Source organism: Centruroides sculpturatus, unplaced genomic scaffold (genome assembly GCF_000671375.1).
Source record: "Centruroides sculpturatus isolate CEXI.00-Female unplaced genomic scaffold, Cexi_2.0 scaffold156, whole genome shotgun sequence".
Taxonomy (NCBI): domain Eukaryota; kingdom Metazoa; phylum Arthropoda; class Arachnida; order Scorpiones; family Buthidae; genus Centruroides; species Centruroides sculpturatus.
In genome coordinates, this window is record NW_019384398.1 from 562797 (window position 1) to 586577 (window position 23781).

The 23781-nt window shown below is 30.1% G+C and overlaps 2 protein-coding genes across 4 annotated transcripts; both read left to right on the top strand.

The window, feature by feature from the left end:
* Positions 1–2356: 2356 nt before the first annotated feature.
* LOC111618540 (transcriptional adapter 1-like) lies at positions 2357–23752 on the top strand. 2 transcript variants are annotated; one of them, XM_023360092.1, is made up of 9 exons: positions 2357–2542; positions 17362–17398; positions 18299–18353; positions 20407–20472; positions 20545–20639; positions 21730–21939; positions 22043–22191; positions 22276–22432; positions 23462–23752. In XM_023360092.1, the coding sequence occupies exons 1-9, from the start codon at positions 2466–2468 to the stop codon at positions 23627–23629; spliced, it is 1014 nt and encodes a 337-aa protein (XP_023215860.1). In that variant the 5' UTR covers positions 2357–2465; the 3' UTR covers positions 23630–23752. The 2 variants fall into 2 exon arrangements, with proteins under 2 accessions (XP_023215860.1, XP_023215861.1); XM_023360093.1 differs by having other exon boundaries at positions 2358–2542; positions 20548–20639.
* Positions 12631–16053, top strand: LOC111618541 (transcriptional adapter 1-like). Of its 2 annotated transcripts, none has more exons than XM_023360096.1 (6): positions 12631–12777; positions 12850–12944; positions 14035–14244; positions 14348–14496; positions 14581–14737; positions 15767–16053. In XM_023360096.1, the coding sequence occupies exons 2-6, from the start codon at positions 12927–12929 to the stop codon at positions 15932–15934; spliced, it is 702 nt and encodes a 233-aa protein (XP_023215864.1). In that variant the 5' UTR covers positions 12631–12777; positions 12850–12926; the 3' UTR covers positions 15935–16053. The 2 variants fall into 2 exon arrangements, with proteins under 2 accessions (XP_023215864.1, XP_023215862.1); XM_023360094.1 differs by having other exon boundaries at positions 12705–12777; positions 12853–12944.
* Positions 23753–23781: the final 29 nt, after the last annotated feature.

Consider the following 23781-nt stretch of genomic DNA (forward strand, 5'->3'; position numbering starts at 1 on the left):
TAAATGTAAAGATATTTTTCCAAAAATATAATATGTATTAATAGAAAGTTGCTTTATATCTTCTTTAACAAATATATATATTTTAAAATTCTTTTCGCCCTAGCCGCTAAGAAGGCCTGTTTTTTTTTTTTTTTACAAAGCCATTACATCCGCAATGAGGAGGCCGAGTAGTGAGGGTCAGAAATATCCGGAGCGGACCACCCTCAAAAGATGCCCGAGAATTTTCGAGTCGATTTGATATCGGGTCCAGAGCGGTTAGTTGCCACCTTAATCGCTCAGCCATCCGCCCGTTCACATGTATTTTTATTCCTCCTCTCCTACCTCGCAGCTTACTACTGTGGGAGATCGAGACAGTTGATCTACATAGGTGTTCCATTGTAGCCTGTTGAATAAAACCACTTTTTTTAAAACTCTTTCCGCCCCGTGGGCACTAAGAGGGCCTCTTTTTTCAAACTCATTATGGGTTCGGCCAGGCCCACAATGGGGATGCCGGGTGGTGAGGGGCGGGGTTTGACATATCCGAACAGACCACCCCGAAAAATTCCTGGTGATTTTTCGCCCGTTCGGATTCGAACCCGGGTCCCCCAGAGCGCTATGCTACCACCTTGACCGCTCGGCCATCCGCCCGCATGAATAAAACCACTAAACGGCCACAAGCCGACTGGCCACTTAAAGTTTTTCGGGTTTTCTTCACTTGTATACACCTAAATAGGATTAAGTTTTACATAGTAATCCTCTTGGAAGGCGCTCTCTTGACATTTTCGCATTTGTGTTACGTTGCCTTGTTTCATCAAATCAATCATTGTGGGTTTTGCAAAGAGGACTATTTCCCTTGCGAAATAATTAACGAAGAGATGGAAAGGCGGCCAGATAGCCGAGGCGGTTAAAACGTCAACTTGNAAAGTTATAATTAATATAAATGTAAAGATATTTTTCCAAAAATATAATATGTATTAATAGAAAGTTGCTTTATATCTTCTTTAACAAATATATATTTTTTAAAATTCTTTTCGCCCTAGCCGCTAAGAAGGCCTGTTTTTCTTACAAAGCCATTATATCCGCAATGAGGAGGCCGAGTAGTGAGGGTCCGAAATATTCGGAGCGGACCACCCTCAAAAGATGCCCGAGAATTTTCGAGTCGATTTGATACCGGGTCCAGAGCGATTAGTTGCCACCTTAATCGCTCAGCCATCCGCCAGTTCACATGTATTTTTATTCTTCCTCTCCTACCTCACAGCTTACTATTGTGGGAGACCGGGAGAGTTGATCCACATAGGTGTTCCATTGTAGCCTGTTGAATAAAACCACTTTTTTTTAAACTCTTTCCGCCCCGTGGGGACTAAGAGGGCCTCTTTTTTCAAGCCCATTATGGGTTCGGTCAGCCCCACAATGGGGCTGCCGGGTGGTGAGGGACGGGGCCCGACATATCCAAACGGACCACCCCGAAAAATTCCTGGGGATTTTTCGACCCGTTCGGATTCGAACCCGGGTCCCCCAGAGCGCTAGGCTACCACCTTGACCGCTCGGCCATCCGCCCGCATGAATAAAACCACTAAACGGCCACAAGCCGACTGGCCACGTAAAGTTTTTCGGGTTTTCTTCACTTGCATACACCTAAATAGGATTAAGTTCTACATAGTAATCCTCTCGGAAGGCGCTCTCTTGACATTTTCGCATTTGTGTTACGTTGCCTTGTTTCATCAAATCAATCATTGTGGGTTTTGCAAAGAGGACTATTTCCCTTGCGAAATAATTAACGAAGAGATGGAAAGGCGGCCAGATAGCCGAGGCGGTTAAAACGTCAACTTGCCACTTTGGGAACCCAGAGAAAAATCTCAAAACTTTCTTATATGCGATCTGTCGGCCCCTTATCTCGCCGTCCGATAACTTCATTATAAATCTGACATAACCCACTATGTTTTTTTTTTAATTTTTTAATAACTCTTTCCGTTCTGTGGACACTAAAAGGTCCTTTTTTAGCAAGCTCATTACGTGTTCGACCAGCCCTCAATGGGGAGGGACGGGGTCCGACATATCCGGACAGAAAATTTCAGGAGATTTTTCAATCCGTCGGGATTCGATCCCAGGTCCCCAGAGCGGTAGTCTGCCATTTCGATCGCTCGGCCATCCGATAAGAACCCACGATGGGTACGAAAAAAGCCCTTTTAGTGCCCGCATGGAAAATAACGGAAAAAACAATGGGGGAATAGCCGCAAGGCATAAAGTGTATATAAAAATATTTAATTAAACCATTTCATTAATTCGTAAAATTTATATTCTAATTACATTTTTATAATTAATATTACGAGAAACAAAACGTTATTAAATCACAACACAAGACACTTTATAAAAATAATAAGTTTGATGTTCGTCTGTCGATAATTTTGACATTTGATGTGGCAACACTGTAACGTAAAGTTAACGTCGATCCACTTCATTTGTTAGAAAAATATAATTAAAATAAAATGTCGTCGATGTCCAGAAGTCAAATTAATTTAGCCAGAAAGAAATTAAGCGACGCACTCGGCGACGATTTTAAAATGTACGTATTCTAATATCTTTTATTCCAGTTCGACGTAAATATGAGAGATTTGTTAATTCGTTTTTAATTACGTAAACGAGAAATTAACTAGAAAATTAAATATAAAAGATCTTAATGTCGTTAAGTAAATTAATTGCGCCACGAAAATTTGTCGGGAATTTTATATTCTTAAAAACTTTAAATTTCTCGGACAGCAAATTGGCGCCATTTTGTTGCATTTTTTCAGCCGCCAAATTTGAATATGATTGATTGTCAAAATGTCAAAGCGTCGAGATTTTGAATGTAATGCGTATAAAACTCTTGAGATTACGTTTAATTTTTAAGTAAATATAATAATAATATCCTGTTTTTACTACAAAATAATCACCGAAAGGTCTAATGTTTGGGCGCTACCCCGCCAAGGGGCGGGTTAATAAATCTATGGGGCAAAAGGAAACAAGGGGGCGCTGGAGGCGATGGTCAGGATCTCACTTCCTGCACCCCCTTGTTTCCTTTCCCGAATCCCAGCGACCCTTGCTTTTTTCTCTGAATCTACTTCTACGGTGACCGTAGTGTTGCCACCTTTTCAAAATCGCCGACCCTGGCGGCAGGTCGGGTTTGTTCGAACAGAAGTTCTTGACGCTTGCGCAATGTCATTTTACAATGCGAAGGATAACTTGCGTGCTGGTTCTAAATCAGTTACAGTTAGGGACTAGGGACTTGCGTAGGAGTAACTTAAGTAACCTAAATTAAGAAAGAACAGGTATGGATGACTTAGCTCTATTGGATATTGGAGAAGTGTACGATCGTACATGCAAAATAGAAAAAAAAAAAAGGGGGTCGACAGGTTGCGCGCCACACGTCGGCGTAACAGACTAACATAGCAGAATTGCAGACGATTTCAGTGAGTGCGAGTTCTTTTGCTGTTAAAATAGTAAAAATATTTGCAAGAACTTTGTTTTATCATAATTTCACAATTTCTATGAAATTCCCGGACAAAATTAATAGTTCACCAGGACACTGAGTCAATTCCCAGACGGGTGGTAATACTAGGCGAGGATTTGGGTCGCCGGTAGCCCTTTCCCTTTCCTCTGTTAAAACAGATAAGAAGAAACATTGAGTTTAATGGTTTCCAGAAGTGGAGAACGATGTATGTAAGGAGGCTAAGTAAGAAGAGTTTTTCTAAAAATATTTTGAAGGTTTTCTCACACAAGGGAAAATGGATCAGAGGCATCTGGTATAGGTTTATCGAACTAGGGAGTTGTGGGAAGTTTGGGAATTGTCAGTCTAGATTGAAGTGATTTTAAGCTATGTCATTCTCTGGCCACATTGCCTACTTTTGGAGTAGCAAAATCTGAACACATTGTGAAAAAAGTGACGAGGTAAAGAAAACTACAGTGTTCAGAACATCTCTCCTTTCTTTGATTGTGATGTAATGGCTGGATGGCCAAAGTGGTTAAACCAATTGTATTCCAAAAGCAGAATAATTAGAATCGAAGCTTTTGACTAGAATCTTAGAATGCTTAGAATCAAACTAACGCTTTTGACCTTACTCAAGGTTGAAAGCATTAGTTCAATATTGCATTAAATGCTGTTACCGGATTTAAAAGTTAAATTATGGTGTTCATTGGTACCGGTAATTAAAGAAGAAGATATAGTTAGGTGATGTGTATGAACATATCCTCTGTGTTCACTGGATTGAAAGAGAGAAAAATAGAGAAGTAAAAAAAAATTCATACTAATGGAAGTGAAAATAATTTGGATTACAATTAATGGTAGCAACTTCTCAAGAGGAAAAAAGGGACAAAAAAAAAATAACTGAAATTCTGAACAGTTGTCAACTCTATCATTGCCTGGCAAAGCGATTATCCATAAATGACATCCACATTGGAAGAGGGAGGAGAGGTTATGACAATTAGGACAAAGTCAGACAAGGGGGTTGAGCTTCAGTGGACATCTGTTTTATTTTATTAAATTTTATACAGTTTATGCATGTTATTATATTTCAAAAATTTTTTGTATGTTTCATTTCTGTCATTCATAGTGATAAAGGTTTTAAGGGGTTGAGTTTTGTTTGATGTTTGAGGAGAGGAGTGAGTTACAAAAACTTGAATAAATTGGAAGAGGGGAAGTAAAAATTTTAGGTAAAATGCAGATGTAACTTATGGACCCCTGAGTGAGTGAATGACAGTCCATTTCAAATAAAACAGACTATTATTTGCTTTCTTATTCATCTGTATTAAAGCTGCTCTACTAGGCATAGGAAATATGAAGAACTAGGAATAGATGAAATCATGTGGTTTTGAAGATGTGATCTTTGACTGTATCATAATGTTCCTCTATTAGTATGAGCTAATGATTTGAGTCAATGCTGATGCATATACAGAATTAATTAAGAATAATTTTTTATAAAATTGAATGCATTACAAATGTGTTGGTGATAAAGTACTAATTCTGCTTAATTTAATACAAGTGCTTTATGTATGTTGATAATGTTTTAAACAAAACTGTAACAAAGTTCACGAAGGAAAGTTAGTTCATATTGCAAATAAAATGGCATCAGATAATATTTCTAAATTCATTCAGGTATATTAATTGGAGATTGAAAGATGAAATGACACAAATAACTTCCTATGTGAAGCAGTGTGAGAAAAATATTTTGGATACAACTGCATTAGTAATATTCACAACTTCAATTTTAAAAACAGCCATTTTGTTGGTTAACAGAAAGGCATTTCAACCAACATTGTTCTTGTTTAATTTATTCAACTTTGTGGTCATACTCCATAATTCAATAATCAAAAAAACAAGATGACAGTGAATGTCATCTAACTAATCTAGCTACTTATCCTTGGTTGTTTGGTTGTGATAATCATTGCTGTAAGTAGCAGACTAGTAGCAGCCGTAAGTAACAAAGATAACTGAGTCTGAAGGTTGAGAGATGGGTGGTTCATTGACACTGATTGTCATCTTAATTTTATTGTCTGTATGCATTGGCCTTAACTCATTTGAAGTCAAGCTATGTTTAATGAGTAAAATTAAGACATGAAGTCTATTTTGAAGTGATATAGTACACACCAGATCAAATCAAAACTTTCTAAGACACTAGTAACTTGGTATTTCCAACAATTTTATATTACACTTAATAAACATGAAACGTGCTTATATCTTCTCATAAGCCTGTTTATGATTTATATGAATGATATTACTTTCTGATGATCTTTGATGCAACTTTTTAAGATGATTTTCTCTGCTTAAGATCATTAACATCCTGTAAAGGTTGCAAACGATTTTTTTGAAATAAAATGTTCTAGCCAAAATGAAAAGAAGTCAGATTATTTTATAAAGACATGACAAATTTGTAAAATTAATGTGTGTTAAACACAATATTTTAACAAATATTGCGTTTAATTTGCATTTAAATATTTATTTACACACAATGATTTAGACGACTGCAGACTTTTTAATTAAACATGTGCGGAAATTTTTCAGAGTCACCTCTGCTTAGACTAATAATTGTCTTACATAGTCTGATTAAAACAGTCTACATAAGACGATTATTAGTCTTAGTGGAGGTTATTATTCGAAAAATCTTCTTATATGTGTTAAATATTTATTTGTAACCCTTTCCACTATAAGTAAGGTGCTTCAAAAAAATGTTAAAACCTATGTGGAGAAGGTGGAAGTCACTGCATTGGGTAGTAGGAATGTACTTTTTTGAGAACTTCACAATTATGTTGTAACCTCTTGCACATGGAGAGAACCACACGAAGGATAACATGTCACTACAAATCTGGTACACCAATTTACTTCTGTAGTAGCATCAACATTTTTTGAAGCACCCAATATAACCTTACTAATCTGAACTTTTCACTAATGCAACTAAAATAAATTTTATAATTAACTTAAACCTTATCAATTGAATTATTTTGAGCTATCAGTTAATACAGACGATGCTAAGATGCTATCTTGCATTGTTCCTACCTTTAAATTCATTAGTTTAAACATTGTTGTTGTAGCCTGAAAATAACCTGGTTGATTAGGCTTAAGTTAACTCTCTGCCTTGTAGGCATTAAGATGTTCCTTTTTTATGCCCATTAATGGATTTTTTAGGCTCACAATGAGATCATGTGGTAACGAAAAAATATTAATTGGGCTGCAATTTGAAAAAATCATAGACCTACAAATTCCACTGTCGTCCGTCTCTTTCCTTAGTCTTGAGAATGGAGTTAGATAATTGTGGCCTCAGATATGGAAACCTGAGGCCCCAATTAACTATATACAATCTATATCTGGTCTCAATTTTCATCTAAATTTATTCTTGACATTAAGGAAGTACAAATATTAGGTTGGGGAAAAAGAAATCCATTATTTTTACGTTCATTTCAAGTCTTTATTTAACATGGTTTCGGTTGTTCGACTTGGATCAAATATGCACCGTTTTGTTTTATAATTTGTTGCCATTTTAAAGGTAACTTCATAATTCTTACACTATCATAAATTCTGTACACAATAGTTCTTTGTTTGTTTACGGAGCTGTCATGAGTCAGAACACGACGTCAGCTAATTTCAACCTATATTTCATTTCTTCAAACAGATCTCAGATAATGGATTTTTGTAACTTTTTGATATGCCGCAACTTTATATGCTGTAACTCATTCTGTTGCCTAGCAGAAAAAAAAAAGTTATTTATCTTTGATTCATTAGACATTATTTACATATTGTATATTTTACAGATAAATATTGTATGTAATTAATTTGTATACAAATTTAACTATTATGTTATATAAAAATTAATTTAACTTAAAATTTGATTTGTATAAAGCAACAAAAGTAGTTTTCCTCTATAGTCCACGAAACTCTCTTAATAGTCGACAAACTAGATAAATATTGTTGTCAACAAGAGCCTACTTATTCTGTTACATGATGGAAATCACTTATTTTTATTTACTTATTTTTAACAATTTATCACTACTTCGTACCGTAAAGTTTAAAACTATTAAGTTAAATCATTAAATTTTGCAATAACAATTCTTTAAATTATATAATAGGTTATGGAGTATGAGAAAAATTCGATTTAGATTTAAAATATAATAAATTAAAGCGAATTTTTGATAAACATAACAACAATCTTTCACTTTATTAAACTGTGCTTTAGAATAATTTTTAAACTTTTAATTGCGATTAAAAGGAAAATTTATAATGGTAATATAATAATGTTTAAGTAGGTTTTACACTTTCTTCTATTATTTCTTTTCTGTTCTAATCTCCAATCGTATATATACTTTCTTCAATATAACTGCCCCCGTTTCCCTACATAAAGCCTAAGATAATTAGCACATCTCAAACTGACAGAAGTTATCATTTTGACAGCTTGTAGCAACCCAACCTCTCAGCTTCTCTTGTATTTAGACAGTTCCATTTTCTGTTATCGATAAAGAGCTTTAATCGTCCGAAATTACTCCCAACTGAGTCGTGCCAAAAGTGAATTGAGTCGTGCAAAAACTAGAAGCCATCAGTCACTATATCGGTTTTAGTAATAATAAGTGGCGGAAATTAATCTTATAGACTCCTTACCAAGTACATTTATATGGGGTATTATTACTTCTTTTGTTTTTAATTTTACTTAAATACATAAAATGGAAAAAATCTAATTCTCTTTACTAAAAAACGTAAAAACGAAATTTTAACGTAAAGAGCATTATATACTATTTACGTTACGTTAAAATAATATTTAACAAATTAGAAGATAAATATTTAAATTAAATAATTAAATATAAAATTTGTTTTAAACATAATTTTTTAAATTTTATCCTGTAAATGTATATTTTTTACATGTTGAAATTTAAATAAGATTCTGTTTTAAAAGATAGAGTAAAATTAAATTTATTCGTATAGTAGTCCTATATAAATAATATAGGAAGAGCATGCTATAGAAAATAGATTGTGTTTGTCTGTACGCGCGTGACACATTAGTTTAAACAAGTAGTCACGTATACTATAATATGCTTACTCAATTGCATTAAAGTTATATTACCTAAGCTATTCTGCACGTAAACTTATAGATACAGTTTAAATATGTATTTAGAATTATTAAGTAAATATAAAGAATATATAATTATAAATTTTCTTCTATTAGGCCTATAAATGTAATATTATTATATATTATAAATAAATCTAGAACAGAATCGGTATTTAAGATTACGGATATTTAAAGAATGAAAAAATGCTGAAATAATTTTGAATTATATTGATTTTAATTCTCAAAATTACTTTAAATTTATAAACTTCATCGTTTTTATCAATATTTAAATTATTAGACACGACTTAACGATTAATTTCTCTGATCAGTAAACTTAATCATTTAAATTAATGGGGCACAAACTTTTTGATTAGCGGGCCAAATTGCGTAAAAATTATAGTTAGGTTGCCCTAAATAATTTGTATATTTCATATCTATAGAAGTAGGCCTATTTCTATTATTTATAAGTGATGTGTCAAATATTTTCGTGAGCCGGATTTGGCCCAGGAAGCATAATTTGGGCATCCACTAATCAATAAGAGTAATATTTTTATGTTCTAAAACTATTTCTTTGAAATAAATTCTAGAGGATGGTTTTCTGTAACTTCATATCATGAATTGATTTTTCTGTAATTAGCTTTATGAGTTCAATATTCTTACTACTGTAAAGTAAATAACATTTTGTTTTATTTCTTAAATATTTTTTCTGTAAATCATATATACAGAATTAATAGACATTTTTAAATATAATTTCTAAAATTTTCAAAACTTTGTACATCAATATAATGAAGAATGAATTATTACACTTATCAATTAAATTGTCTGTTTAAGGCATTGACAGCTTTAACAAATTGTAGAGCATATTTTTGATTAATAAGAAAAAATGCAAGTAATAATAATAATAATAATTAATTAATTAAAAATTATCATGTTTTTTTAAGATAAAACAAATATTAAAAAAAGTTTTAAACGTCAGAAATGATATCCAATTATAATTTTAAAAATAATTTAAAAGTGACCCAAGATACAGTTCACAGTGCTATTAGAACATTTCAGAATTTAAATGCACACAAATTTAAAAAATGAGCAATAAAAAATGAAAATAGACTATATTATAAAGCCATGTGAAAGTTAAGAATATATTTGAAAAGGCCCATTAGTTCTCAACTAATCAGAAGGTACTTATGTTCCGTGCACTCGGATATCATGTTCTTAGAAATTCGCCTACGGCTTTCACGTCAAAGAACTCTACTTCTCAATAATTTAGAGAAAGTTTTGTCTCGTAATATTTCTCTCGTAAGATCAATATTAAGTGTAAAAGAAGACAAATCTCAATAGAGCGACTGTTTAACAATAAAAAATACATAGTTGCTTAACATAAATGCTTGTTAAAACGAAAAATAAATCTCGTTTAAAAAACAAAAACGCACATGTTCTACTCCAAGAATTAGCAGTAGTAATGAAAAAGCATCATTAACATAAAATATAGCAAGACTAACTTCACCAAACTTCCTACGGTAATAGTAGACATCTGCTGTATAAATCATTCAGTGTTGTATGAAAGAATCTCTTGGACCCGCAGAAGCTGTATTTAGCCTAAGGGATATAATAATTCACAGCTTAATATTCTTTTAAATGAAAAAAAGCAAAAGGCATAATAGCTAAGAATTTTAAGAAAACTTTTTCCTGTTCCAAAAGACTGACAAAACCAGAACTTGATTACGACTATCAAGGAAAGTCAGTTATATCAAATTCTGGAAATAATCTCTTGCTATAATTAGAAAGACAGTATGTTCTCTGTATTATTACAGAGTATTCAAATATAGATTCCGAATGGTTAAAAAAGGCGTGACTTGTCTGCCAAGCTAACCTGGAATTTCATATAACAGAGGTGGAGTTTTAGCAGACAGCTGCTTGGACTACACTAGCTACAATCATGTAATATCGTCAGGAAGATCTTGCTATTTGGACTTGTACTGGCGATGCTGTCATGATGTATGAGACAGGCAATAAGTGCCGTTGATTAAAGGTCAGTCTGAACCCCCAATGTACGTTTAGCTACTGTGCGCCATCACGACTACCGTGGACTAAGAAAAACTCAAATCGTGCGCAGTCTTGTGTTGATCAATTACTCACATCTCATGTGGCCGGTTTTCTAACCTGATATACAATGAAAAAATTTGATTATGGTTTGGTCCATCAACAATTTATTCTTAAATTATCTGGATAGATAAATGGTAATAGTCTAACTATTCGATTATATAACCGACACTGTCTATTTTCCACAATTTACAATATATGTAATTAGAATAATTGACAAAATGAAACCGAGTTATATAAGACTGATACATCAAGCGTGAAAATATTAGGCCTAATTATAGTGAAATTCTGGTTGAATAGTTTGAATTAAAATATACAGTCTTTGTAAAATATAAATATTTACTTGGTAAAAGAATTATCATGGTGTAGATTTTCTCAAATGATAAACGCAAATTTAATGAAAACTTCATAAAAACTATTATGTAGTAGAATCTTTAAAAATAAAAAATCTTGTAGTGGAGATCTATAACTATGATATTAGTATATATTTGTTAATAGTTGATTTGTCTCCTGGTTATTTCTAAATTTACAATATAGAACAGCGTTGTTCTTTAGCAATATTTATGTTTAGTAAGAATGGAGTCTTGCTTGTGTGAAGATATAACTATCGTCATTTATCACAGTAAATGGCATAAAAAGTTAATAAGATTTTAGTTAAATTTGAAATTTAAATTTACATGCTTTCATGAAAATTTGTTTTATATATACGCTGTTTAAATTAAGTTGTATACATTTAAATTTTAGTTATATATATAACTCGAATTTTTCAGAAAGTTTCTTGAATCAGTATGTTCATATATATGCCTACATGCAATCTTTAAAGGGAGTTCTCTATTAATTTTAATTAAAAGATATTTTAAGAATATAATTTATTGTAATAGCAATTACACATTTTCGTAATCAACACAAGAATATGTAATTGTATAAGCATGCATAAAAATGTATATACCAAATTAAATATTCATGAGAAAATTTCAAAAAAGGAAGAAAGTTATGTTTAACTGAAATTATCTTGGGTGGAAAGTCACTTTTGCAAACTTAATCTCGTTGACAACATCTGTCTCCATTANACAACATGAAATGTAATAAATTTTTACATACTTAAGTTCTAATAGTTCACGAAAATTATTATTTTCGTGAACTATTAGTACTTCAGTGTGTAAATTTTCTTTTCTCGTCTCCGTACACATGGTTCTTCGCGAAAATTGTTTCAATTTTGCCAGATCTCGACGCTTCTACTTCTGATGTTTCCAGATGTTTTTCTCTTATTCCATAAGTGCTTAGCATCATATAACTTGCCAAAAAGAAAACGCTCTCGGTTAATAGTGCTTTTAGTGATGACAAAGAAAACATTGTTTAATTTATATTAATATGTATCACTTAAGAAAATTTTAATAAAGATATTTAACTTAATTATGAAAATATAGTAGCATGCTTTTTTAATTTTTGGAACCTAACCCTCCTTTTTGTACTAGTTCTTTGATTCGCATAACACGGATTGGCATAACACGGCAATTTTTTGGAACGTGACTACCGTGTTAACAGGGGTTACCTGTAATTCATTTTGTAATGTGCTAATTTAGTATTAATCAGCTAGTTTTATTAGGAGGGTTTTTATTGGTTAAATTGATAAAATTTCCGTTAAATTGAACAGAGTAATAAACTAAAAGAATTGACACAAGCAATTTTAAATTTGAAATTTTTGAGATTTCATTTACAGAAAACATATAACACGTTTTTTCCTCCCCTGAATAGAAAAAAAAATTATGCAGGATTTCAGAAATTTCATTAAAATGCTATTTAAATTGTTAGTAGTTTTGAAATTAGTATTCTCTTTTACAATTATTCTAATTAGTATGCTTACAAATTTATATTATAATTTAGAAGACTTAAAAGAATTAAATATAATTTTAAAAATTTTACAAAATTATTCATTTTTGAAATAATGCAAGCCATTTGAAAATGAAACAAATTTCTGAAAATGTTTAAGTTTATTGAATGTCTTAACTGTAACAAAGATTATGATGATGATTGTAAAATATAGTATTTTTTCCCTCTCTATTTCTAGTTCATTTACATAATGAATTCCTACTAGCAGTACTGAATAAATGTCACTGTCTTTGTCAGAGTCATGGTAAGTGCATTTTTAATTTTTAAAATAGATCAAATGATGAACATAAATCAAAATGAATGCCAATATTTCTAGCAGTTAAGGATTCATCTAGTCATTTTCAAAATAAAGACAAGCAGAAAAAAGGAAAATTGAAGAGAAAATGTCGTCCTATGAGAGCTACATTTGAGGTATTTTCTTGGTTATTTTATCATCATTCATTTTAATTCAGTTTTTTTTTTATTAACTTTAATTTATCTGTTAGATTTAGTGTTTTATATTTAACAACAAATTGATCCCAACCATTTCCTGCATGTACCAAGTATATAAATAAATGATAAAGATTAATGTTTTTCTGTGATTATAAGAATGCTGCACTGCTTTCAATGTAAATGCATTGATACAGTAACTATTCAGTGGCATCTCTGGTAACCATTATTAAAGCCAAAATTTGAAAAAATATGCTTTTAATATTATAAATATTTTTAAACAAAGTGAGGTTTTTTAGATACTTTGCAGAATATAGTGCTGATTTTGTCTCATCTATAGGTTTGTGCACTCTTATACTTGGATATAAATAAGAGTATGCTTGTATAAGAGCATACTGTTATATATGCAGAAATACAGTAATCTTAACTAAACTTTAAGTAACATTTTTTAATAAACTTCTTTTATAAATAGTTTTGTTTTACTTTATAATTACCAAAACTAATAGTAATAAAAGTTGATAGTTAAAGGTAAATCCATGTCAAAACAAAATTTTGTTTAATTTCAGTAAAGTAATATATCAATTGTACATACACTTTACAAATATTGTAATTGAAGACAAAATTTACTTAAAATTTGTAGTCTTCCCACATTATTTTCAAGCTAAAAAAATATCAATAGGTTAACTCCATTAATGTTGTGTGTTCCTGTGGGCTGTGAAGGATGTGGGAAGTCTTTAAATTTTATCTATCTTTTGTCTTCAATTGATACTTTGTAAAATATATTTTGTACTGATCTTTTAGTTATTATATTTTGATTTAAAATATTAGTTGATAACGTAGATAAAATATAACGACAATGATGGCATATGCACTGAAAGAAAGAAAGCAAAATTAAGAGTTAAATTTTATTTAATAATCAATATTCAAAATTTCTAATTATGATTAAATTTTTTCTTTCAAAATAAAGCAAACAAAACTTTTAATTAAATTGTAATAAAAGTTGAACTTTTGATAAAATATTCAATTTATAATTATACACAAGTTCTTTAATAATATAAATTTGTTTTTACAGCACAGATTTCAACCTGTAAGTTTTGTACAGTATGCTCCACATGCTGTAGCCAAAGATCCTCAAGAAGACAATAGATTATCTTTCTGTTCCCGAGATTATACTCTACCTGATATATCCATGATCCATGGAAGAATGTTTGTTACTGCATGGGATTGTGGTCTGGATGGAGTGGATGATAATTCTGCTCATTTAATGATGTTGGCTGTTCAGGTGAGTGGAAAATATCTTTTCTATTTGAATGAAATTTATTATTGTATTATGTTTATATCTATAATAGACTAAAGCTACATGATTATTTTTATTTGTATTTCAGCAACAATTAAAGACAATTCTCATGGCTGTTTTTAGTCGTAGAAATGCATATAAAGTCAGAGAAGGAAAATTTCAGTATGCAATGGGCACACCACCCATTAATCCATACATCAGAAATGCAAATAAAATCTTGGATCGAACAGATAACAGGTATTTTAAACAGCACTATAAATAGGTATAGATACAGTACTGTGTTAAAAACTATGTTGTAAATGTGTCTACATTTATTTTTAGCAATCAGACGTCTATTTCTGCACTTGGGGAACATGTTCCAAGCATCAAGCCAACAATTGATCAATGTGAAAGCGAAATAGCTCTACAAATAGCTAGTAGCGGTCGAACTCAACATCTTCCACCTGTTTCACCATTTGATTTACTTGAAGCTCTGATGGTATTATTATTTTTTTCTTTTACAGTGTGAATTTGTGATAAATGTTGACAATATGTAATGCTTTTTACCCATTTTGGTTGATGGCATGGAAGCATAATAACACTTTATGGTGCTATTCCAGGTTCTATTCAATTTTGTTATGAGACTAATTAGAACTTGGAATACATTATATATACTTCTAAGCATACTAGTTTTTCTCATCCCAAGTGTTTTCAATTGATAATTAAGTTGAAAAAAAGAATAATGAAAAATAAATAAATTTTTTTCATCACTCAATAGATTATTAGTTACAATGAAAAACATAATACCGCCGTGTTTTATTTTTTTTTGCAGTTCATGTTGAATGTGAATTAGTTTATATTAAAATTGTATAAAAACAATAAATGATAAAGATACCTCCATCTATTTAGTATTTGCTGAATGCTGAGCAAAAATTAGGCTAATACTGAGTAGTGTAGATGATTTACTTGTGACTAATATTCAGTATTTGCTGTTTCCCACTCCTTGTCAGTATATTGTGTAGGACCAAAGGGCCAATACCAAATGTGTGGAGTCTCCTTAATGTAGATTTCTCTAATATGTACAGTACATATAAGTATACAGTAGAGCATCGATTATCCGAATTAATTGGGGACTGGGGTTGTTCGGAAAATCAATTTTTCAGATAACCAATTATGTACAAAAAAATATATTAACCTATCCCATGTTGAAATTCGTTCAAATACTGGCGTGTTCTTAAGTACCCTCTCATGGTCACGCCAGTGCTGCCAGCTAAAACACGCACACCAACAAAAATAATATTGGAGCAGCGCCAGAGCATTAGCGAAAATTTAAATTTGCCGATTGAAAACCTTTCAGTTAATTGACATTTCGGTTGATTGATATTTGGATAATCTATGCTCTACTGTATTTATTTATTAAATTGTAAGAAGAGTACATTTCATTATTATTCTGTAATATAAAAATAAAAATTTTTACCTGATATGTTAATCAGTTTAACAAAAATGATTGAAAATTTTGTTTTCTTAGATTCACAAGAGCTGTATCTCGTCACACACAGTATATGCCATCAATATAGAAAGAATAATCACAAGATTATGGCATCCTAGTCACGACGATATCGAGCAAGAAAATATTCATTCTCAAGAGGAACGATTACGCAGACAGCTCCTTACAGAACAAACCATTACGGGATAAATTATGAGAATATTTTAATTAATTTGTACATTTTTAAACAATAGCATTTATAATATAAACAAATTAAAAATGAAATTTTTTAAGTTATGCCATCAAAATTTTATTGATAATAAATACACTTCAACAATACTTGGATATAAATAAGAGTATGCTTGTATAAGAGCATACTGTTATATATGCAGAAATACAGTAATCTTAACTAAACTTTAAGTAACATTTTTTAANCGATTATTAGTCTTAGTGGAGGTTATTATTCGAAAAATCTTCTTATATGTGTTAAATATTTATTTGTAACCCTTTCCACTATAAGTAAGGTGCTTCAAAAAAATGTTAAAACCTATGTGGAGAAGGTGGAAGTCACTGCATTGGGTAGTAGGAATGTACTTTTTTGAGAACTTCACAATTATGTTGTAACCTCTTGCACATGGAGAGAACCACACGAAGGATAACATGTCACTACAAATCTGGTACACCAATTTACTTCTGTAGTAGCATCAACATTTTTTGAAGCACCCAATATAACCTTACTAATCTGAACTTTTCACTAATGCAACTAAAATAAATTTTATAATTAACTTAAACCTTATCAATTGAATTATTTTGAGCTATCAGTTAATACAGACGATGCTAAGATGCTATCTTGCATTGTTCCTACCTTTAAATTCATTAGTTTAAACATTGTTGTTGTAGCCTGAAAATAACCTGGTTGATTAGGCTTAAGTTAACTCTCTGCCTTGTAGGCATTAAGATGTTCCTTTTTTATGCCCATTAATGGATTTTTTAGGCTCACAATGAGATCATGTGGTAACGAAAAAATATTAATTGGGCTGCAATTTGAAAAAATCATAGACCTACAAATTCCACTGTCGTCCGTCTCTTTCCTTAGTCTTGAGAATGGAGTTAGATAATTGTGGCCTCAGATATGGAAACCTGAGGCCCCAATTAACTATATACAATCTATATCTGGTCTCAATTTTCATCTAAATTTATTCTTGACATTAAGGAAGTACAAATAGATAACAGGTGAAATCTATATGGCCCAATGAACCCTCCAGAATGAAGGCCTCTACCACTTCAGCCATTCAGCTATCAATTGAAACAAATAGATGTTTTGAATTTTTGAAGTACAGAATTTTAACAAAAATATAATTTATGTACTGTGTCATTTGAATAGAATATTTTAATGTTGATACAAAACAATTATTATTTTAGTTGTTCAAAGATGTGTAATTTGTATGTATAAAAATACAACAAAATATTATTAAAGAAGCAAATATAATTACTTATATAATCCAATAGAAAATAAATAATCATTAAAAATATTAACAACATTTAGAATTTTAAGACTTAATCAATTAAATAGTTAAATCCATTACTTTTTAAATTAAATGTATATAACTGTTTAAGTTTTTTTTTTTCTTATGCAGATATTTACAGAACATGAAGTTATGGTTTCGTCAGAAAGTAAGTACTTACAAATTATTAGATTTTACACATTAAATATTTATAAATATAATAATTTATTTTTATTTTTTCAATGATTGGTTGCATTCAATGTGATAAGCATTTAGTTGTTTCATTTCTAGTAAATGTGTCAAAATGTATAAAATTTAAAGAATGTAATTTTAAAAATGTTTTAATTGTGTTTTTTCATCTTATCCTGAAGGAACCAAAAACATTTCTAAAATAATGTATGGCTTTATAAGGTTTATTTATTTTTTATGATATGCCACTTTAAAAACTTAATTGTTAAAATTTTAAATGATTTATTTTGTATGCCTATAGAAACTACTTGCAGACACAAAAAACATTTTTGAATAATGTAATTAAAGTGTATTGATTAATAAACTTTATACTATTCTAAAATGCATTTTGTGCAGAATTTGTGTTAATGATTGGGTGTTTCTTGTGTTAATTGCTTTCATAGTTTTTATTGAAACTTTAAGCTTTAATTCCTACTCAACTATTTGAGTTATCCAATTGGTTTTATATTGGATTAGGATTGGAACATCTAATTAAAGGTGTTCTACAAGTTACTTTTTTTTTACACTGTCACTAAAGCATAAAAATTTAATTCAGTTTTGAATAAACTCTAAAGAAAAACATTAACAAAATGAAAAAAAACTCTTATTGTAAAGAGCAGAGGCTTTATAGGCTCTTCTCTGCCTGTTTGTATGCAAATTGTTTTAAAGTTTTTGTGACATTAGATATTTATGAATATTTTTTTTTTTAATTTTGTGTTCAATATTGTATAGATATATTTCATCCTGGAATTTTTAATCTAGTAACCTAGTATTTAAAATTATGCAAATTTTAAAAAAAGACTAAAAAATGTTCATTTGTATATCTATTTTTAATTTGTAGATTACAAAAGAGAATTTTGATGTTGAAGCTCGAAAATTGCTAAATCCAGACATAGGTAAGTTTCTAAATAAATCAAATATGATATAAAATACACATTTCTGAAGCAAATTGTTTAACTTTATATATTTACACATATATATATATATATATTAAAATTGGTCAATACTTGATGCTTCTTGTTCTCTTTTTTAGATCATTAGAAGTGAGTACAAAATTGCAGTACAGAATTTATCATACAGGAACATCAGGTGATTGATTACTTGACAGACTTTATTATCTAAAATGGAAATGCATTTTGGACTATTTGTCTGTCATTAGTGGACTAATGATAAGTTCTTTACACAGTTTTGTGCTCAATTCCGATGGTATTAACACTGTTTGCATTATATTTCAAAAATTATTTTTTAAAACTTTGTAAAAAGTTTTTTCTTTTTGCTTTTTCAGTTTCAAGTTTAAATAAATTCAATAAATAAATAAAAGTTCAAATAAATAGCATGGTTGCAGCCAAAGTTTTCATCTCTAAAACATGAATGTTGAATGTCGAGCACCACTTACAAGATAGCAACGTTCAACATTTGCGTTTTAGAGAAGAAAACTTTGGCCGCAACCTTGCCAATATTATATATATATACTGTAGTTTATACTATATAGGCCTACTTAAACTACAATAATGAAAAATATACAGTAGATTTTAAGAAGTTTTACAAATATTCTCTCTAATCAACTCAATTATACAATATGGTTTGCTTAGTTATAAAAGAATATTTTATTCATTAATGCAAAATATATTATATATTTAGCAGAGAAGTGATCATCAACCATTGAAACTAATTATAATTGAAGATTTCAATACAGGTAACCCCCGTATAACACGGCACTTCTATAGCACGGATTCACTCTAACACGGTTCGAGAATTGGTACCATCCCCCGTATAACACGGTACTTTTATAGCACGGATTCACTCTGACACGGTTCGAGAAATGGGTAAAACCCTCGTACAACATGAAATGTAATAAATTTTTACATACTTAAGTACTAATAGTTCACGAAAATTATTATTTTCGTGAACTATTAGTACTTCAGTGTGTAAATTTTCTTTTCTCGTCTCCATACACATGGTCCTTCGCGAAAATTGTTTCAATTTTGCCAGATCTCGACGCTTCTGCTTCTGGTGTTGCCAGATGTTTTTCCCTTATTCCATAAGTGCTTAGCACCATATAAGGAAATTTATAAAGATCTTTTAACTAGAAGCAAGCAATCTAAAATTACATACACTTTTTGCAAAAGGTAAAGCATGAATCTGAAAATAATGCAGAAAAATGCTCAGAGGATAACGATAACTTGCCAAAAATAAAACGCTCTCGGTTAATAGTGCTTTTAGTGATGACAAAGAAAACATTGTTTAATTTATATTAATATGTATCACTTAAGAAAATTTTAATAAAGATATTTAACTTAATTATGAAAATATAGTAGCATGCTTTTTTAATTTTTGGAACCTAACCCTCCTTTTTGTACTAGTTCTTTGATTCGCATAACACGGATTGGCATAACACGGCAATTTTTTGGAACGTGACTACCGTGTTAACAGGGGTTACCTGTAATTCATTTTGTAATGTGCTAATTTAGTATTAATCAGCTAGTTTTATTAGGAGGGTTTTTATTGGTTAAATTGATAAAATTTCCGTTAAATTGAACAGAGTAATAAACTAAAAGAATTGACACAAGCAATTTGAAATTTTTGAGATTTCATTTACAGAAAACATATAACACGTTTTTTCCTCCCCTGAATAGAAAAAAAAATTATGCAGGATTTCAGAAATTTCATTAAAATGCTATTTAAATTGTTAGTAGTTTTGAAATTAGTATTCTCTTTTACAATTATTCTAATTAGTATGCTTACAAATTTATATTATAATTTAGAAGACTTAAAAGAATTAAATATAATTTTAAAAATTTTACAAAATTATTCATTTTTGAAATAATGCAAGCCATTTGAAAATGAAACAAATTTCTGAAAATGTTTAAGTTTATTGAATGTCTTAACTGTAACAAAGATTATGATGATGATTGTAAAATATAGTATTTTTTCCCTCTCTATTTCTAGTTCATTTACATAATGAATTCCTACTAGCAGTACTGAATAAATGTCACTGTCTTTGTCAGAGTCATGGTAAGTGCATTTTTAATTTTTAAAATAGATCAAATGATGAACATAAATCAAAATGAATGCCAATATTTCTAGCAGTTAAGGATTCATCTAGTCATTTTCAAAATAAAGACAAGCAGAAAAAAGGAAAATTGAAGAGAAAATGTCGTCCTATGAGAGCTACATTTGAGGTATTTTCTTGGTTATTTTATCATCATTCATTTTAATTCAGTTTTTTTTTTATTAACTTTAATTTATCTGTTAGATTTAGTGTTTTATATTTAACAACAAATTGATCCCAACCATTTCCTGCATGTACCAAGTATATAAATAAATGATAAAGATTAATGTTTTTCTGTGATTATAAGAATGCTGCACTGCTTTCAATGTAAATGCATTGATACAGTAACTATTCAGTGGCATCTCTGGTAACCATTATTAAAGCCAAAATTTGAAAAAATATGCTTTTAATATTATAAATATTTTTAAACAAAGTGAGGTTTTTTAGATACTTTGCAGAATATAGTGCTGATTTTGTCTCATCTATAGGTTTGTGCACTCTTATACTTGGATATAAATAAGAGTATGCTTGTATAAGAGCATACTGTTATATATGCAGAAATACAGTAATCTTAACTAAACTTTAAGTAACATTTTTTAATAAACTTCTTTTATAAATAGTTTTGTTTTACTTTATAATTACCAAAACTAATAGTAATAAAAGTTGATAGTTAAAGGTAAATCCATGTCAAAACAAAATTTTGTTTAATTTCAGTAAAGTAATATATCAATTGTACATACACTTTACAAATATTGTAATTGAAGACAAAATTTACTTAAAATTTGTAGTCTTCCCACATTATTTTCAAGCTAAAAAAATATCAATAGGTTAACTCCATTAATGTTGTGTGTTCCTGTGGGCTGTGAAGGATGTGGGAAGTCTTTAAATTTTATCTATCTTTTGTCTTCAATTGATACTTTGTAAAATATATTTTGTACTGACCTTTTAGTTATTATATTTTGATTTAAAATATTAGTTGATAACGTAGATAAAATATAACGACAATGATGGCATATGCACTGAAAGAAAGAAAGCAAAATTAAGAGTTAAATTTTATTTAATAATCAATATTCAAAATTTCTAATTATGATTAAATTTTTTCTTTCAAAATAAAGCAAACAAAACTTTTAATTAAATTGTAATAAAAGTTGAACTTTTGATAAAATATTCAATTTATAATTATACACAAGTTCTTTAATAATATAAATTTGTTTTTACAGCACAGATTTCAACCTGTAAGTTTTGTACAGTATGCTCCACATGCTGTAGCCAAAGATCCTCAAGAAGACAATAGATTATCTTTCTGTTCCCGAGATTATACTCTACCTGATATATCCATGATCCATGGAAGAATGTTTGTTACTGCATGGGATTGTGGTCTGGATGGAGTGGATGATAATTCTGCTCATTTAATGATGTTGGCTGTTCAGGTGAGTGGAAAATATCTTTTCTATTTGAATGAAATTTATTATTGTATTATGTTTATATCTATAATAGACTAAAGCTACATGATTATTTTTATTTGTATTTCAGCAACAATTAAAGACAATTCTCATGGCTGTTTTTAGTCGTAGAAATGCATATAAAGTCAGAGAAGGAAAATTTCAGTATGCAATGGGCACACCACCCATTAATCCATACATCAGAAATGCAAATAAAATCTTGGATCGAACAGATAACAGGTATTTTAAACAGCACTATAAATAGGTATAGATACAGTACTGTGTTAAAAACTATGTTGTAAATGTGTCTACATTTATTTTTAGCAATCAGACGTCTATTTCTGCACTTGGGGAACATGTTCCAAGCATCAAGCCAACAATTGATCAATGTGAAAGCGAAATAGCTCTACAAATAGCTAGTAGCGGTCGAACTCAACATCTTCCACCTGTTTCACCATTTGATTTACTTGAAGCTCTGATGGTATTATTATTTTTTTCTTTTACAGTGTGAATTTGTGATAAATGTTGACAATATGTAATGCTTTTTACCCATTTTGGTTGATGGCATGGAAGCATAATAACACTTTATGGTGCTATTCCAGGTTCTATTCAATTTTGTTATGAGACTAATTAGAACTTGGAATACATTATATATACTTCTAAGCATACTAGTTTTTCTCATCCCAAGTGTTTTCAATTGATAATTAAGTTGAAAAAAAGAATAATGAAAAATAAATAAATTTTTTTCATCACTCAATAGATTATTAGTTACAATGAAAAACATAATACCGCCGTGTTTTATTTTTTTTTGCAGTTCATGTTGAATGTGAATTAGTTTATATTAAAATTGTATAAAAACAATAAATGATAAAGATACCTCCATCTATTTAGTATTTGCTGAATGCTGAGCAAAAATTAGGCTAATACTGAGTAGTGTAGATGATTTACTTGTGACTAATATTCAGTATTTGCTGTTTCCCACTCCTTGTCAGTATATTGTGTAGGACCAAAGGGCCAATACCAAATGTGTGGAGTCTCCTTAATGTAGATTTCTCTAATATGTACAGTACATATAAGTATACAGTAGAGCATCGATTATCCGAATTAATTGGGGACTGGGGTTGTTCGGAAAATCAATTTTTCAGATAACCAATTATGTACAAAAAAATATATTAACCTATCCCATGTTGAAATTCGTTCAAATACTGGCGTGTTCTTAAGTACCCTCTCATGGTCACGCCAGTGCTGCCAGCTAAAACACGCACACCAACAAAAATAATATTGGAGCAGCGCCAGAGCATTAGCGAAAATTTAAATTTGCCGATTGAAAACCTTTCAGTTAATTGACATTTCGGTTGATTGATATTTGGATAATCTATGCTCTACTGTATTTATTTATTAAATTGTAAGAAGAGTACATTTCATTATTATTCTGTAATATAAAAATAAAAATTTTTACCTGATATGTTAATCAGTTTAACAAAAATGATTGAAAATTTTGTTTTCTTAGATTCACAAGAGCTGTATCTCGTCACACACAGTATATGCCATCAATATAGAAAGAATAATCACAAGATTATGGCATCCTAGTCACGACGATATCGAGCAAGAAAATATTCATTCTCAAGAGGAACGATTACGCAGACAGCTCCTTACAGAACAAACCATTACGGGATAAATTATGAGAATATTTTAATTAATTTGTACATTTTTAAACAATAGCATTTATAATATAAACAAATTAAAAATGAAATTTTTTAAGTTATGCCATCAAAATTTTATTGATAATAAATACACTTCAACAAATATTTGTTTATATTGTATAAATTA

Excerpts from the sequence above, each read along its gene's own strand:
- LOC111618541 (XM_023360096.1), top strand. Across the intron at positions 14,245-14,347 it reads TAATGATGTTGGCTGTTCAG|CAACAATTAAAGACAATTCT; the intron begins GTGAGTGGAAAA and ends TTTGTATTTCAG. Across the intron at positions 14,497-14,580 it reads TTGGATCGAACAGATAACAG|CAATCAGACGTCTATTTCTG; the intron begins GTATTTTAAACA and ends ATTTATTTTTAG.
- LOC111618540 (XM_023360092.1), top strand. The coding sequence starts at position 2,466 with ATGTCGTCGATGTCCAGAAGTCAAATTAATTTAGCCAGAAAGAAATTA. Across the intron at positions 21,940-22,042 it reads TAATGATGTTGGCTGTTCAG|CAACAATTAAAGACAATTCT; the intron begins GTGAGTGGAAAA and ends TTTGTATTTCAG. Across the intron at positions 22,192-22,275 it reads TTGGATCGAACAGATAACAG|CAATCAGACGTCTATTTCTG; the intron begins GTATTTTAAACA and ends ATTTATTTTTAG.